Source organism: Oncorhynchus gorbuscha, linkage group LG02 (genome assembly GCF_021184085.1).
Source record: "Oncorhynchus gorbuscha isolate QuinsamMale2020 ecotype Even-year linkage group LG02, OgorEven_v1.0, whole genome shotgun sequence".
Taxonomy (NCBI): domain Eukaryota; kingdom Metazoa; phylum Chordata; class Actinopteri; order Salmoniformes; family Salmonidae; genus Oncorhynchus; species Oncorhynchus gorbuscha.
Window position 1 is genome coordinate 84671319 of NC_060174.1, and position 12491 is coordinate 84683809.

Genomic DNA, 12491 nt, shown 5'->3' on the forward strand with positions numbered 1-12491 from the left:
ATTTTTCAAAGATGACTTCATAATCTGCCCTTGTAGCCCACTCTCTGGATCATCTCACCCACTTGTCCCCTGCCTTTCAATCGACAGTCATTTTGAACGATCCATTGCAAAACAAACTGTATGTAATGGATCTAATTTAGTGCTGAGTGGATGCTATTTTAATTTAAGTACAATGAACAAAAGTATAAATGCAACAATTTCAAAGATTTTACTGGAGTTACAGTTCATATCAGGAAATCAGTAAATTGAAATAAATTCATTTGGCCCTAATCTATGGATTTCACATGATTGGGAAAACAGATATGCATCTGTTGGTCATAGATACCTAAAAAGAAAGGTAGGTGCGTGGATCAGAAAACCGGTCAGTATCTGGTGTGATCACCATTTGCCTCAGGCAGCGCGACGCATCTCCTTCGCATAGAGTTGATCAGGCTGTTGATTGTGGCCTGTGGAATGTTGTCCCACTCCTCTTCAACAGCTGTGCAAATGTGTTGTTCGTTGTCCGTAGCTTATGCCTGCCCATACCAGAACCCCACTGCCACCATTAGGCACTCTGCTCACAACCTTCACATCAGCAAACCGCTCACCCACACAGTTAAACTTTGTCCTCAGAGGCAATTCATTTTGCAGTCATAAATCTGCCAGGTACAGCCGAAACCGGGATTCAACCATGAAGAGCACACTTCTCCAGCATGCCAGTGGCCATAGAAGGTGAGCATTTGTCCACTGAGGTCAGTTACAACGCTGAATGCAGTCAGGTCAAGACCCTGGTGAGGATGACGAGCAACCAGATGACCTTCCCTGGGATGGTTTCTGGCAGTTTGTGCAGAAATTATTTGGTTGTGCAAACTCAGTTTCATAAGGTGGCTGTCAGACAATCCCGCAGGTGAAGAAGCTAACTGTGGAGGTCCTGGGCTGGCATGGTTACACGTGGTCTGCGGATGTGAGGCCGGTTGGACGTACTGCCAAATTCTCTAAAACGACGTCGGATTTGGCTTACGGTAGAGAAATTTACTTTAAAATCTTTGGTAACAGCTCTGGTGGACATTCCTGCAGTCAGCATGCCAATTGCAAGCTCCCTCAAAATGTAGCATTGTGTTGTGTGACAAAACTGCACATTTTAGTGACCTTTTAGTGTCCCCAGCACAAGGTGCACCAGTGTAATGAGCATCCTGTTGAATCATCTTCTTGATATGCCACACCTGTCAGGTGGGTGGATTATCTTGGCAAAGGAGAAATGCCCAATAACAGGGATTTAATCAAATTTGTGAAATAAGCTTTTTGTACGTTTGGAAAATTTCTGAAATGATTGATTTCAGCTCATGAAACATGGGACCAACACTTTACATGTTGCGTTTATATTGTTGTTCAGTGTAGTTAAGGGTGATTAAAATATCCTACCCGTTTGAAGTAAAAACAGTTATTTACTAAGGGTTTTGAAAATGTTTGTTTTAATCTAGGTTGTATAAATCAAGAATACCAAGAGATTTGTCTACTGTATGGGTAAAAAACATATAGTACAAAACATACAAGCCAAAAGGAGGTCTTATACAATCAACTGACAATCAAAGCTTTCTTGCATTGATTTGACCTTGAACATTCAGAGCCTGCTTGTATATTCAAACCAAAAACATCCGTGAAGAAAAAGTGGACCTTCCAGTACTGCCTCAAACCACTTGTCCAAGCATATTACATCTCAATGTATAACATGAGACAGAAAACACATTGAATGAAAACTATGGGCTCGATTAAATCTGTATCGCCGAAGTTCAGAGCTATAGCGGCTTATAACCACACAGACATCATTTAATTTTTTAAAAATTAGTTATACCATAAGTTGACATTTTTACAAGGATTGTGATTGCTGAAAATAGCGCACTTGAAATGTAAAGGTAATTTCCAATCTTTGAGAACATTGCCTTTGAATTTCAATCGAGCTATAGCAAGTTTTGGTGTTACTGATTGAAGTCATAAATCTGTCAGTGAAGACACAGGTGCTCCTGGATGAACCGTCACAGATTCTGTTAGTGACTCCGGCATGTTTGCTGTGAAACTCTGGGGGACACTGACAGACACAGACATTGGACTGAGGTGGGAATGTTGAGAATGTGGATGTTGAGCCACTGGAGCCCAGTGACTGCTGGTTTGAGAGGCAGATGCATGCCCATGACTGAGTCCATGGCCAAAGCTGTGTTCATGACTATGTCCATGACCTTGGCTGTGGCTGCAGCTGTGTCCATGCTTGTGACCATGTCCGTGACTTGGTCCAAAGCTATCCTTGATGCCATATCCATGGTTGTGTCCGTAATAACCTGAGAGCTGAACAGGGCTCCCCTGTGTATAGTAGGAGTGGGCCCAGCCTTCAAATGTCTTTGGTGTGGTCTCAGTAGCCTGTAGGTTGGATGTAGAGGACACTGGAGCGTAGGCTTGGACTGGGTAGGAGCCTGGGGTTGGAATGATTCTGCAATCAATGAGAACGTAGGCAGATTTCAGAGAGCTTCTCTATACCAGTGATTCTCTATCTAATCATGGGGGACCACTAGGTGCCTATTGTAAAAGTATTCAATTACAGCTGAGGATCATCTATTATAACTGCACCTCATTATATTGTAGTACATCATGTGCTCTGGCTTGCACACAGCAAATGTTATTTAATGACCTCTTGTCTTGTCTGATAAATGATGGTTCTGGTGCTTTCTCAGTACTCACGGTGGGTGGACTGTCTTCCTTCTCGCCTCTATTGATGCAGGGACATACAGGACACCAATGTTCCTCAGCAGCCTGAAAGGCATCTTCTTGTCCAGCACTGATGCCCTGGCATCGGACATGTCCAGAAGTGAGAGCCAGCCCTTTCCATCTGTTTCATCAGTGCAAGTTAAGGAGAATGTGTGAAGCAAGATTTTTTTGTAAACAAACATGCCATAATGTTTAACAGCAGGACTCATATACAACACCTATAACCTAATATCACTTAACTACACTACTAAGAACACTTATAAAGCTGTGAGATACTGTAGAGGAGCGTGTCACATTTATTTTGAACCGCAATGAGGTTGAAGTTAGGATACAGATCCCCCCTACGATGATGGCGATGACATTGCAAAGGAAGACAGTGTGTGGGACCAAAAGTGTTATGATGAACAGAAACAGCCAGGGCAGGGCTAACATGGGTACAGTGACCCCGAAAAGAAAGCCCTTAACCATACGGGAGTGCACTGTGGCCATACCCATAAGGGAGAGGGATACTGGAATGAACCCCTCCACCTGGTTCTGGGCAGATGCACCAAACAGTAGCATACCCAGTATGCTGTACAACACCCCTGTGCTGATAGAGAGCAGGAGAAACATGAAGAGGAACCGAACAGTGCCCACACTCTTCTCAATGCCACCACAAAGGGGCCCCAGAACCCCAATACTGAGGAGTAGCTGGGTCACTGACTTGTGGTGGAAGGAGTATGTGATGAGCTTGTGCACTGGAAAGGAAGAGGAAAAGGTTTAAAACATACATAATAGAGTTGACAGATATAAACATGCCGTGATGTGTTGTAGCTTGCTGCTGTAGTCTACTGGCACCGTCGTTTACGTTAGCTATACGTTTTAGGACGCTCGCTAACGTTACAACACTCCCATTCAAAGTAGCTACCGAGCATATGATTGTTGATTCACTCAGCCCCTCCTAGATAACTTACCATGACCATTGCCAAAAACTGTCGTTCCAAGACTGAAGACATCATCTGACAAACCGAAAAATGTAGTGACAGTAAACAAAACAAATGATACTATAATGACAGAAACAATCCCACTCGTGAGCATGAACTCAGGAGTAAAACTCTTTAACCTCTGAACCATATCTTTTAAAACTATTCGGGAGATCATTTTGATGCCCAGTGCATATTTTTCAAACTAGTACTTGTATAATCAATCCACTTTTATACAAAATTGCAGTACCCTTTAGCCAGAGTATTGCTTGCTTGCTAGCGGTTCCCAATAGATAACACAGCCACAAAGTAATAATGGCTATGTCGTAAAAACTTAATGAACAAAATAAGCTTTTTGGTCTTATTTTAAGGTTGTGGCATTAGGTTATCAGTATGAATAAGTTTAAAATCCGATTTTAAGAAGATGAAATGTAGAAATATGCGAACAGGCTTGCTCAGCCAAAACAAATGTACTGGACTTCCGCATTTAAATGATCACAACCTCAAAGTTGCACATATCATCACCCACTGCATTTGAAGACACTGCCACCTACTGACATGTGCCTCAAATGTGATTATTAAAGAGTCCTCAACAGCCATTTGAGTTAGACAGCTACATAGATTTGATTTGACAGTTATAAATTACATCCAGGGGGAAGATACCACCAGTCCGGTCCCTTACACGCCTTTCTTGTGACGTATTATGCGCGGCCATAAAACGGTGACCTATTGTGACGTAACCAAGCATCAATTCGCTACATGAACTGTGTTCAGCTTTGATATCAACAGTACAATCTCTTTCTTCAATCAGGTTGTTTCAGCTAATCTTTTGCCGCATAGTCTGCCCTAGCTGACGCTGTGCAGAGAATACTAAGATTGGAAACGGTTGGTTAGACCCGTTCGCACTGCACAAGGTGATTTGGAGTTTAGAATGTCTGGTAGGCTCTTACATTCTTTGCAGAGGTCCCAAATGGCACCCTGTAGTGTAGTACTTTTGACCTGTGCCCAGTGGGCTCAGATCAAAATAAGTGCACAAGTCAAAGTAAGTGCACTATATAGGGAATGGCGTGCCATTTGTCTGTGTGTGTGTGTGTGTGTGTGTTAGGATATGTTTTGTGCCAATCAATTGATGAAAATGTATCCCTCAGAAAACAAGATGGATCGAAGTGATGAGAGAATCAGAAGAGCTTTAAGGCGCCGCCCTTATGTGGTAAATAACTATTTATTTATTTTCTGTTCTGTCTTTGTTATCACATTTTAAATTGAGTGTTGTGTTGACAGTTGAATCCAGTGAGGGTGAACTCTCCTGATTCTGTGATGTGGCCAACCGGTAAGGTGCACAGAAGACCAAGGCCTGTAAGTCAAATCCGACCTGAAAACAATTACACATAAACATTACTTATGCTCCATGTACAAACTACAGTTATCACAATAAAAACAACTGCAGATATCCCTCCCCATCTAAACTCATTTGAAATTGAATGCTCTCTTGACAGTCTACTTCAGCGCAGACCCCTCAGATCCACAAAAGGCCTGTAAGTCACATTCAAATCAACCACATAACAGTAGCTACTTAAATGATTTATTGATAGCTACATCATTTATTTCCAAGGCCAAAATGAGAAAAATATGTTTTACTGTTCACAGCCAATCATTGAGAACTGTGGGCAGGAACAGACATCTGGGGATGGACGGGACATGAATTCAGAGCCTCTCAGCCAGGTCAGACATCTCTGCTGTTCCCATAGAGATCAATCTGTTGATTCAAATGGCAATTTTGGTTGGCTTGGTTGAATTGACAATCATTCATTGGAAATGCTAAAGAATCCTACAGTATGGAAGGTCTTTAGTCCCATCCCTAATGTTATGGGAGTTGCATTTCTTGCATTTCAATCCACTTGCATTTTCAATTACCCATGAATTACTCACTATTTGTACAAGTATGTTGGATTGCCTAAATATTCAACATTTTCTTGACAGTCAATGCCAGTGAATTCCATGGCTGCCCTAAGTACATGCCTTTGTCTGTCTCCTCAGTCTGGAAGGGTGACTCGGCTGATGGAGAGAAATTATGATGGGGTGATCTCATCCTCCAACTCTGATGACATCTCTATATACTCCTTCACTGACTGTGAATCTGAGGTAAGAGAGTTGTACACCATAGATGTGTTGAGTGATATGACTGTGAAGAGAATAGTCTCAGACTAATTGACTCTGATACACAGTCTGATGAGGATCATGAAAGGAGGACACCACCGCTGATAGTGAAGGATAAGGAGGATGGAAAGGTGACAAAGTTTGAAGTGAGGGAAATGGTAGAGGACGACAATCTGTCTCTCCACTCCTTGGATGATTCAGACTTCCTGGTATGTTCTGCACCATGTATTTGAGTAACTCTTTGACTGAATGTGAAAAATGGACTATGACCAACTAGCTCTCTGACACAGTGTGATAATGAAGAAAATGCAAAAACTCAAGATAAAAAAGGGAAACTACTATCAGCTTTTAGGAGGCTGATAAAGCAGTCCCTAACTGCACAATCGCATTCTCTCAAGATGCCGAAATAAATCATATTTCTCCACTCCTGTTCCCGAGTCAAAATATAGTCTACATTTGTTGTACTGCAATAAATGCTTAATTCTGCAGGAGTTAATATTACGACTTTGAAGAGGTTAATTAAAGATTAATTAACCTCTCACAGTTAATAAGATCTACACGAAGTGTCCAGATTTCAGTTTCCATTTAACTCATCTGAACAGTTTGTTCCCTTGATGTGCCATAGACCTATTTGAATCCCCCTCTTGTGACTGTCGAATTTGTATAGTGCCTCACAATCGTCACACATAATAGAGACACTGCCATCATCCTCTTTGAATACTTCATCAAATCTTTTCCAAACATTCCTTTTCTGGCCATCCCTTCTTTATTTTCAACTCTCCATTTCGTAGATTTCCTCTTATTGAATTAAACTCTGACATTGTCCTTTTTGCGTCAGTGGATCAACAGTAACTTTTTCTGCCCTTTCCCAAAAGTGTTTGGTGATTGGTGTCTAGTCTATTTGGCACGCGCCAAATTAGGCCCTAAAGCTTAGGTTTACGTACAAATGCTAAATAGCCTATAGATATAAATGACACAAGAATGATACATTTATGGAATCTTTTCATGTATTGTTTTCTCTTTATTCAACCCGACCGCCTCCCACATAATATTTCATGACCCTAAACGCGCCGCCCTGTGGATATAACCGCGGGACTGCTGCTTATGAGTCAATGCATCACTAATGTGTGTTACATCTCAATGATTTGACCCTATGTCTGTACAGAATATTGTGGCCAAGCCCAACATCCTTCTCCCTGCCTCTGTGAGTGCCCTGAAGAAGGCATCGCACCTGATCGAGTTGGTCCCTACTGTCCAGCCCTGCAGGGAGCAGCTGGACAAGAAGACACAGTGGACCAACACCAACGAGGAGAGCCTGAGGAGGATCAAAAAAAAACTGGCCTCCATAGAGCTCGACCTGGAGGAAGTCCTGAACAAGGTCAACGACGGTCAGGACATCAACCAAGAGAGGCAGAAGAATGAGGGATGCTTCAGAGCCTGGATTGAGAAGTGGATGGGGAGGAGGAAGGAGGAAAGACTGAGGGATGAAGATGTGAATAGGCAAGACAAAGGGAGGATGGGCGAGGAAGTGAGGGCACTGATCCAAGTGATGAAAAGAAACTGCAGTGAAAGTGATCTTGAGGCAGTAAACCTGGACAGTTGGCTGAATGACTTGGAAAGGTTGAAAGTGGCCTTCAAGAAATGCACTGGAGAGATGGCCGAAATGGTAGAGAGCATGGCAGAAATGCAGACCAGAATAGCTGAGAGCAGGCTCCTCAAGCCTGAAAAAATAACTATGTCCAGAGCTTTGTAAATGAATCTTACTTATTGAGTGTAGTCATGTATCTAATGTATTTATAGATTAGTCATACAGTATATCTACAGATTTTGTATAACATAGCACTGTCCTAACAGTTTGTTTGTTGTTTCTGGTCATACAGAGCCCAGGGAAAGTCTCTGGTCCTGTGTCTGGCCTCTCTCCTCTTGTGACCTCAGCACCCCGGACCCTGGCTGAAGCCCTACAAGCCCTGCCCTCTGCTGTGGCCCGTCCCTCCCAAAAGGATGTCCCAAAGCCTCCGACACCTCCAAGCCCTGTCTCTGTTATTGTTGCTTCGCCTGCTGTGGAGTACTTACCATACCACCGCAGCCCTCGCCTGGCCCCAATCACCAACCTGAGTGAGAACGGCAGGAAGCTGCTCCAGAAAATGTCAGGAGTGACGCCACAGGTGAGAGGAAACAGGAAGGGAATATTAGCCATATTTCCTTCTACAGTATATCATACCTCTAGATACCATAGCTCAAGAGTAGAAAATAGCCATAAGCTTATATTATTTTATCTCCTTGTCCAAAATATTCAGGAAAGGAAGGTCAAAAGGAAAAAGACCAAGGGAAAAAAGCAAGTGAAGAAAGAGAAGGCCAGTAAGATGCAGCAGGTGGAAAATGTTGGAGAACGTAAGGAGGACAAGAAAGAGGAAAAGAAAAGTCTGAGGAAGAGGTGAGGAAATAGAAGAGGGGAACATAACAAGGGCGTTTTAGAGATTTATAGAAATAGAATGAGGTAGAGAAATATAGAAATTGAATGAGGTAGCAGAGAAAGAGCAGCTATCTGATGTTTAATGGCAAACTATTATTTATTCTCCTGTTGTGTTTGATTGACAGGTTTCTCCAGTGGCTGCTGCCCAAACTGAGATGTTCGAAAAAATAATGGCCAACTACTACTACAACACACACACGCACGCACGCACGCACGCACGCACGCACGCACGCACGCACGCACGCACGCACGCACGCACACACACACACACACACACACACACACACACACACACACACACACACACACACACACACACACACACACACACACACACACACACACACACACACACACACACACACACACACTATTGATATTGGTCTCATTGTTATATTTTGAGACATGCACCATTTTTTTTAAATAAAAAAAGACCCAATAATTATATTGGTTCCCATACAGCCTACTTGGGTAGCGTATGATGATATGTTGGATTTACTCATGTCATAAGTGCCATGAGATGTTTATTGACCACAGAGAGATAGGACTTCTGTGTGCACAGTCTCATCCGAAGGACAGCACCGGCCGCAGGGCAGTGTCTGGCATTGGGGTCTTAGGTCTTCTTTGGCCAAAGGGAAGTGAAGAGGGCCAGTATGAGAGAGCAAGAACTTTCTTAGCAGATAATGATAACATGACAACAGTAGCTGTAGATGATGTAATGAAAAGTTGTAGGGTGGTTGGTAATGGAGAACATCAGGTGGATCCACGTCTGGGTGTTGGGCAGTTAAAGGGAACAGGGTAGGAGACAGAGACGTAAACACTCCGGTAGCTCTCCTTCTGTTTCTCCTGCGCCTTGTCCATGTTCTGTCTCACCTTGATTGATGAGAGGAATACATGCAATTATATTTCATATTACAAATACATTTCTTACATATCTCTTGGAGGGACAGAAAATAAATTAACAGAGGACAATCATTTTTACCTGGTCAAAAACCTCCACGTCCTTCTCAGTCTGTGCCTGGAGGTAGTACTCAAAGGCGTTCTGATCTGGTTCGACAACTTCCACCACATCAGGTGGGGTTTCAGTGATCTGAAAGTACGTTATGCAAAAATAGCAATAGACAAACACTAAGTCAATCCCAATTTTGAAAGACTACAGTATATGCAATAATTGTATATACAATTGCATTGTTTACCTCAGTCAACAGCTGCGGCTCCCGTCCATACTCAGCCTGGATGCTGCTGTTGTGTGCAAAGAGAATTACCTTCAGGTTGTTCTCCCACCCTTCCTGATACCAATCAAGGGACTTGCCCATGGCAGTCTTGAGGTTCTGGTTGGTCCATTTACTAAGGGTTTTGCAAAAACTTTGTTTTAATCTAGGTTGTATAAATCAAGAGTACCAAGAGATTTGTCTACTGTATGGGTAAAAAAAAACACAAAGTACAAAACACACAAGCCAAAAGGAGGTCTTACAATCAACTGATAATCAAAGCTTTCTTGCATTGATTTGACCTTGAACATTCAGAGCCTGCTTGTGTATTCAAACCAAAAACATCTGTGAAGAAAAAGTGGACCTTCAAGTACTGCCTCAAACCACTTGTCCAAGCATATTACATCTCAATGTATAACATGAGACAGAAAACACATTGAATGAAAACTATGGGCTCGATTAAATCTGTATCGCCGATGTTCAGAGCTATAGCGGCTTATAACCACACTGACATCATTTAAAAAAACGTTATTAGTTATACCATAAGTTGACGTTTTTCCAAGGATTGTGATTGCTGAAAATAGCGCACTTGAAATGTAAAGGTCATTTCCAATCTTTGAGAACATTGCCTTTGAATTTCAATCGAGCTATAGCAAGTTTTGGTGTTACTGAAGTCATCAATCTGTCAGTGAAGACACAGGTGCTCCTGGATGAACCTTCACAGATTCTGTTAGTGAATCCGGCATGTTTACTGTGAAACTCTGGGGGACACTGACAGACAGACAGTGGACTAGGGTGGGAATGTTGAAAATGTGGATGTTGAGCCACTGGAGCCCAGTGACTGCTGGTTTGAGAGGCAGATGCATGCCCATGACTGAGTCCATGGCCAAAGCTGTGTTTGTGACTATGTCCATGACCGTGGCTGCAGCTGTGTCCATGCTTGTGACCATGTCCGTGACTTGGCCTCAAGCCCCCCATGGTTGTGTCCGTAATAACCTGAGAGCTGAACAAGGCTCCCCTGTTTATAGTAGGAGTGGGCCCAGCATTCAAATGTCTTTGGTGTGGTCTCGGTAGCCTGTAGGTTGGAGGTAGAGGACACTGGAGCGTAGGCTTGATCTGGGCAGGAGCCTGGTGTTGGAATGATTCTGCAATCAATGAGAACGTAGACAGATTTCAGAGAGCTTCTCTATACCAGTGATTCTCTATCTAATCATGGGGGACCACTAGGTGCCTATTGTAAAGTATTCAATTACAGCTGAGGATCATCTATTATAACTGCACCTCATTATACTGTAGTGTGTAACGGATGTGAAACGGCTAGCTTAGTTAGCGGTGCGCGCTAAATAGCGTTTCAAACGGTGACGTCACTTGCTCTGAGACCTTGAAGTAGTAGTTCCCCTGTAACCGCGGCTTTTGTGGAGCGATGGGTAACGATGCTTCGTGGGTGACTTGTTGATGTGTGCAGAGGGTCTGCAGAGGGTCCTTGGTTCGTGCCCGGGTATGGGCGAGGGGACGGTCTAAAGTTATACTGTTACAAGTACATCATGTGCTCTGGCTTGCACACAGCAAATGTTATTTAATGACCTCTTGTCTTGTCTGATAAATGATGGTTCTGGTGCTTTCTCAGTACTCACGGTGGGTGGACCGTCTTCCTTCTCGTCTCTATTGATGCAGGGACATACAGGACACCAATGTTCCTCAGCAGCCTGAAAGGCATCTTCTTATCCAGCACTGGTGCCCTGGCATCGAACATGTTCAGAAGTCAGAGCAAGCCCTTTCCGTCTGACTCATATACAAGACCTATAACCTAATAACACTTAACTACACTACTAAGCACACTTCTAAAGCTGTGACATACTGCAGAGGAGCGTATCACATTTATTTTGAACCGCAATGAGGTTGGAATAAGGATACAGATCTCCCCTGCGATGAGTGCACTGTGGCCATACACATACAGGAGAAGGATACTGGCATGAACCCCTCCACCAAACAGTAGCAGACCCAGTATGCTGTACAACACCCCTGTGCTGATAGAGAGCAGCAGAAACCAAACAGTGCTCACACTCTTCTCAATGCCACCAGAGAGTTCCCAGAACCCCGATACTGAGGAGTCCCAATACTGAGGAGTAGCTGGGTCACTGTCTTGTGGTGGAAGACAGTGACCCAGCCTTCACTGCTGCTCGATCATCCTATTTTTTCAACTAAATTGAGGAAAATAAGAACAATCCGAAATTTATTTTTGATACTGTCGCAAAGCTAACTAAAAAGCAGCATTCCTCAAGTGAGGATGGCTTTCACTTCAGCAGTAATAAATTAATGAACTTCTTTGAGGAAAAGATCATGATCATTAGAAAGCCAATTACGGACTCCTCTTTAAATCTGCGTATTCCTCCAAAGCTCAGTTGTTATGAGTCTGCAAACTCTGCCAGGACTAGGATCAAGAGAGACGCTCAAGTGGTTTAGTACTTCAGTCGTTCCAAGACTGAAGACATCCTCTGATAACCGAAATATGTAACGTTAGTGACATTAAACAAATTGGCTCTATAATGACAGAAACAATCCCAGCCTGAACTCAGGAGTAAAACTCTTGAACCTCTGAACCATACCTTTTAAAACTATTCGGGAGATCATTTTATGCCCAGTACATATTTTTCAAACGAGTACTTGGTTATCAATCAACTTTTTCTTCAATGTTACGGAACGCCAGATGTTGATAACTAGCTTGCAAGAGATTCCCATAGATAACACAGCCACAAAGTACCAAATTGGCTCTAACTCGTTGTATGAAACCAAAATACGCGTTTTGGTAACAAATGATCTAATGGTCTAATGTTGTTATGGTCTAATGCTTTTATGATCTAATGGTCTAATGTTGGGCCATTAGATCAGCAGTGGTTCGGTTTAAAATCAGTTTATAAGAAGATGAATTGTAGAAATATGGGGCAAGCTTGC

The 12491-nt window shown here is 42.9% G+C and overlaps 2 protein-coding genes across 4 annotated transcripts; one reads left to right on the top strand and one right to left on the bottom strand.

Annotated features, from left to right (window-relative positions):
* The first annotated feature begins 584 nt into the window (after positions 1 to 584).
* On the top strand, positions 585 to 8794 carry LOC124011675. 2 transcript variants are annotated; one of them, XM_046325158.1, is made up of 11 exons: positions 585 to 711; positions 4847 to 4908; positions 4980 to 5054; positions 5195 to 5233; positions 5346 to 5420; positions 5736 to 5840; positions 5924 to 6064; positions 7021 to 7521; positions 7736 to 8020; positions 8153 to 8289; positions 8454 to 8794. In XM_046325158.1, exons 1-11 carry the CDS (start codon positions 693 to 695, stop codon positions 8497 to 8499), a joined length of 1485 nt encoding a protein of 494 aa, XP_046181114.1. In that variant the 5' UTR covers positions 585 to 692; the 3' UTR covers positions 8500 to 8794. The 2 variants fall into 2 exon arrangements, with proteins under 2 accessions (XP_046181114.1, XP_046181122.1); XM_046325166.1 differs by lacking the exon at positions 5924 to 6064 and having other exon boundaries at positions 593 to 711.
* On the bottom strand, positions 1435 to 4344 carry rhbdd2 (rhomboid domain containing 2). 2 transcript variants are annotated; one of them, XM_046325185.1, is made up of 4 exons: positions 3690 to 4344; positions 3300 to 3473; positions 2710 to 2857; positions 1435 to 2461 (listed from the first exon to the last, which is right to left on the bottom strand). In XM_046325185.1, the coding sequence occupies exons 1-4, from the start codon at positions 3874 to 3876 to the stop codon at positions 1969 to 1971; spliced, it is 1002 nt and encodes a 333-aa protein (XP_046181141.1). In that variant the 5' UTR covers positions 3877 to 4344; the 3' UTR covers positions 1435 to 1968. The 2 variants fall into 2 exon arrangements, with proteins under 2 accessions (XP_046181141.1, XP_046181132.1); XM_046325176.1 differs by having other exon boundaries at positions 3069 to 3473.
* Positions 8795 to 12491: the final 3697 nt, after the last annotated feature.

Coding starts and splice junctions, on each gene's coding strand:
- LOC124011675 (XM_046325158.1), top strand. Junction 4,909..4,979: donor TAAGGCGCCGCCCTTATGTG/GTAAATAACTAT, acceptor TTGTGTTGACAG/TTGAATCCAGTGAGGGTGAA. Junction 5,055..5,194: donor TGCACAGAAGACCAAGGCCT/GTAAGTCAAATC, acceptor CTCTCTTGACAG/TCTACTTCAGCGCAGACCCC.
- rhbdd2 (XM_046325176.1), bottom strand. CDS start 3,876: ATGATCTCCCGAATAGTTTTAAAAGATATGGTTCAGAGGTTAAAGAGT. Junction 2,858..3,068: donor CATCATCGTAGGGGGGATCT/GTATCCTAACTT, acceptor CTGATGAAACAG/ATGGAAAGGGCTGGCTCTCA. Junction 2,462..2,709: donor AGGAAGACAGTCCACCCACC/GTGAGTACTGAG, acceptor CATTGATTGCAG/AATCATTCCAACCCCAGGCT.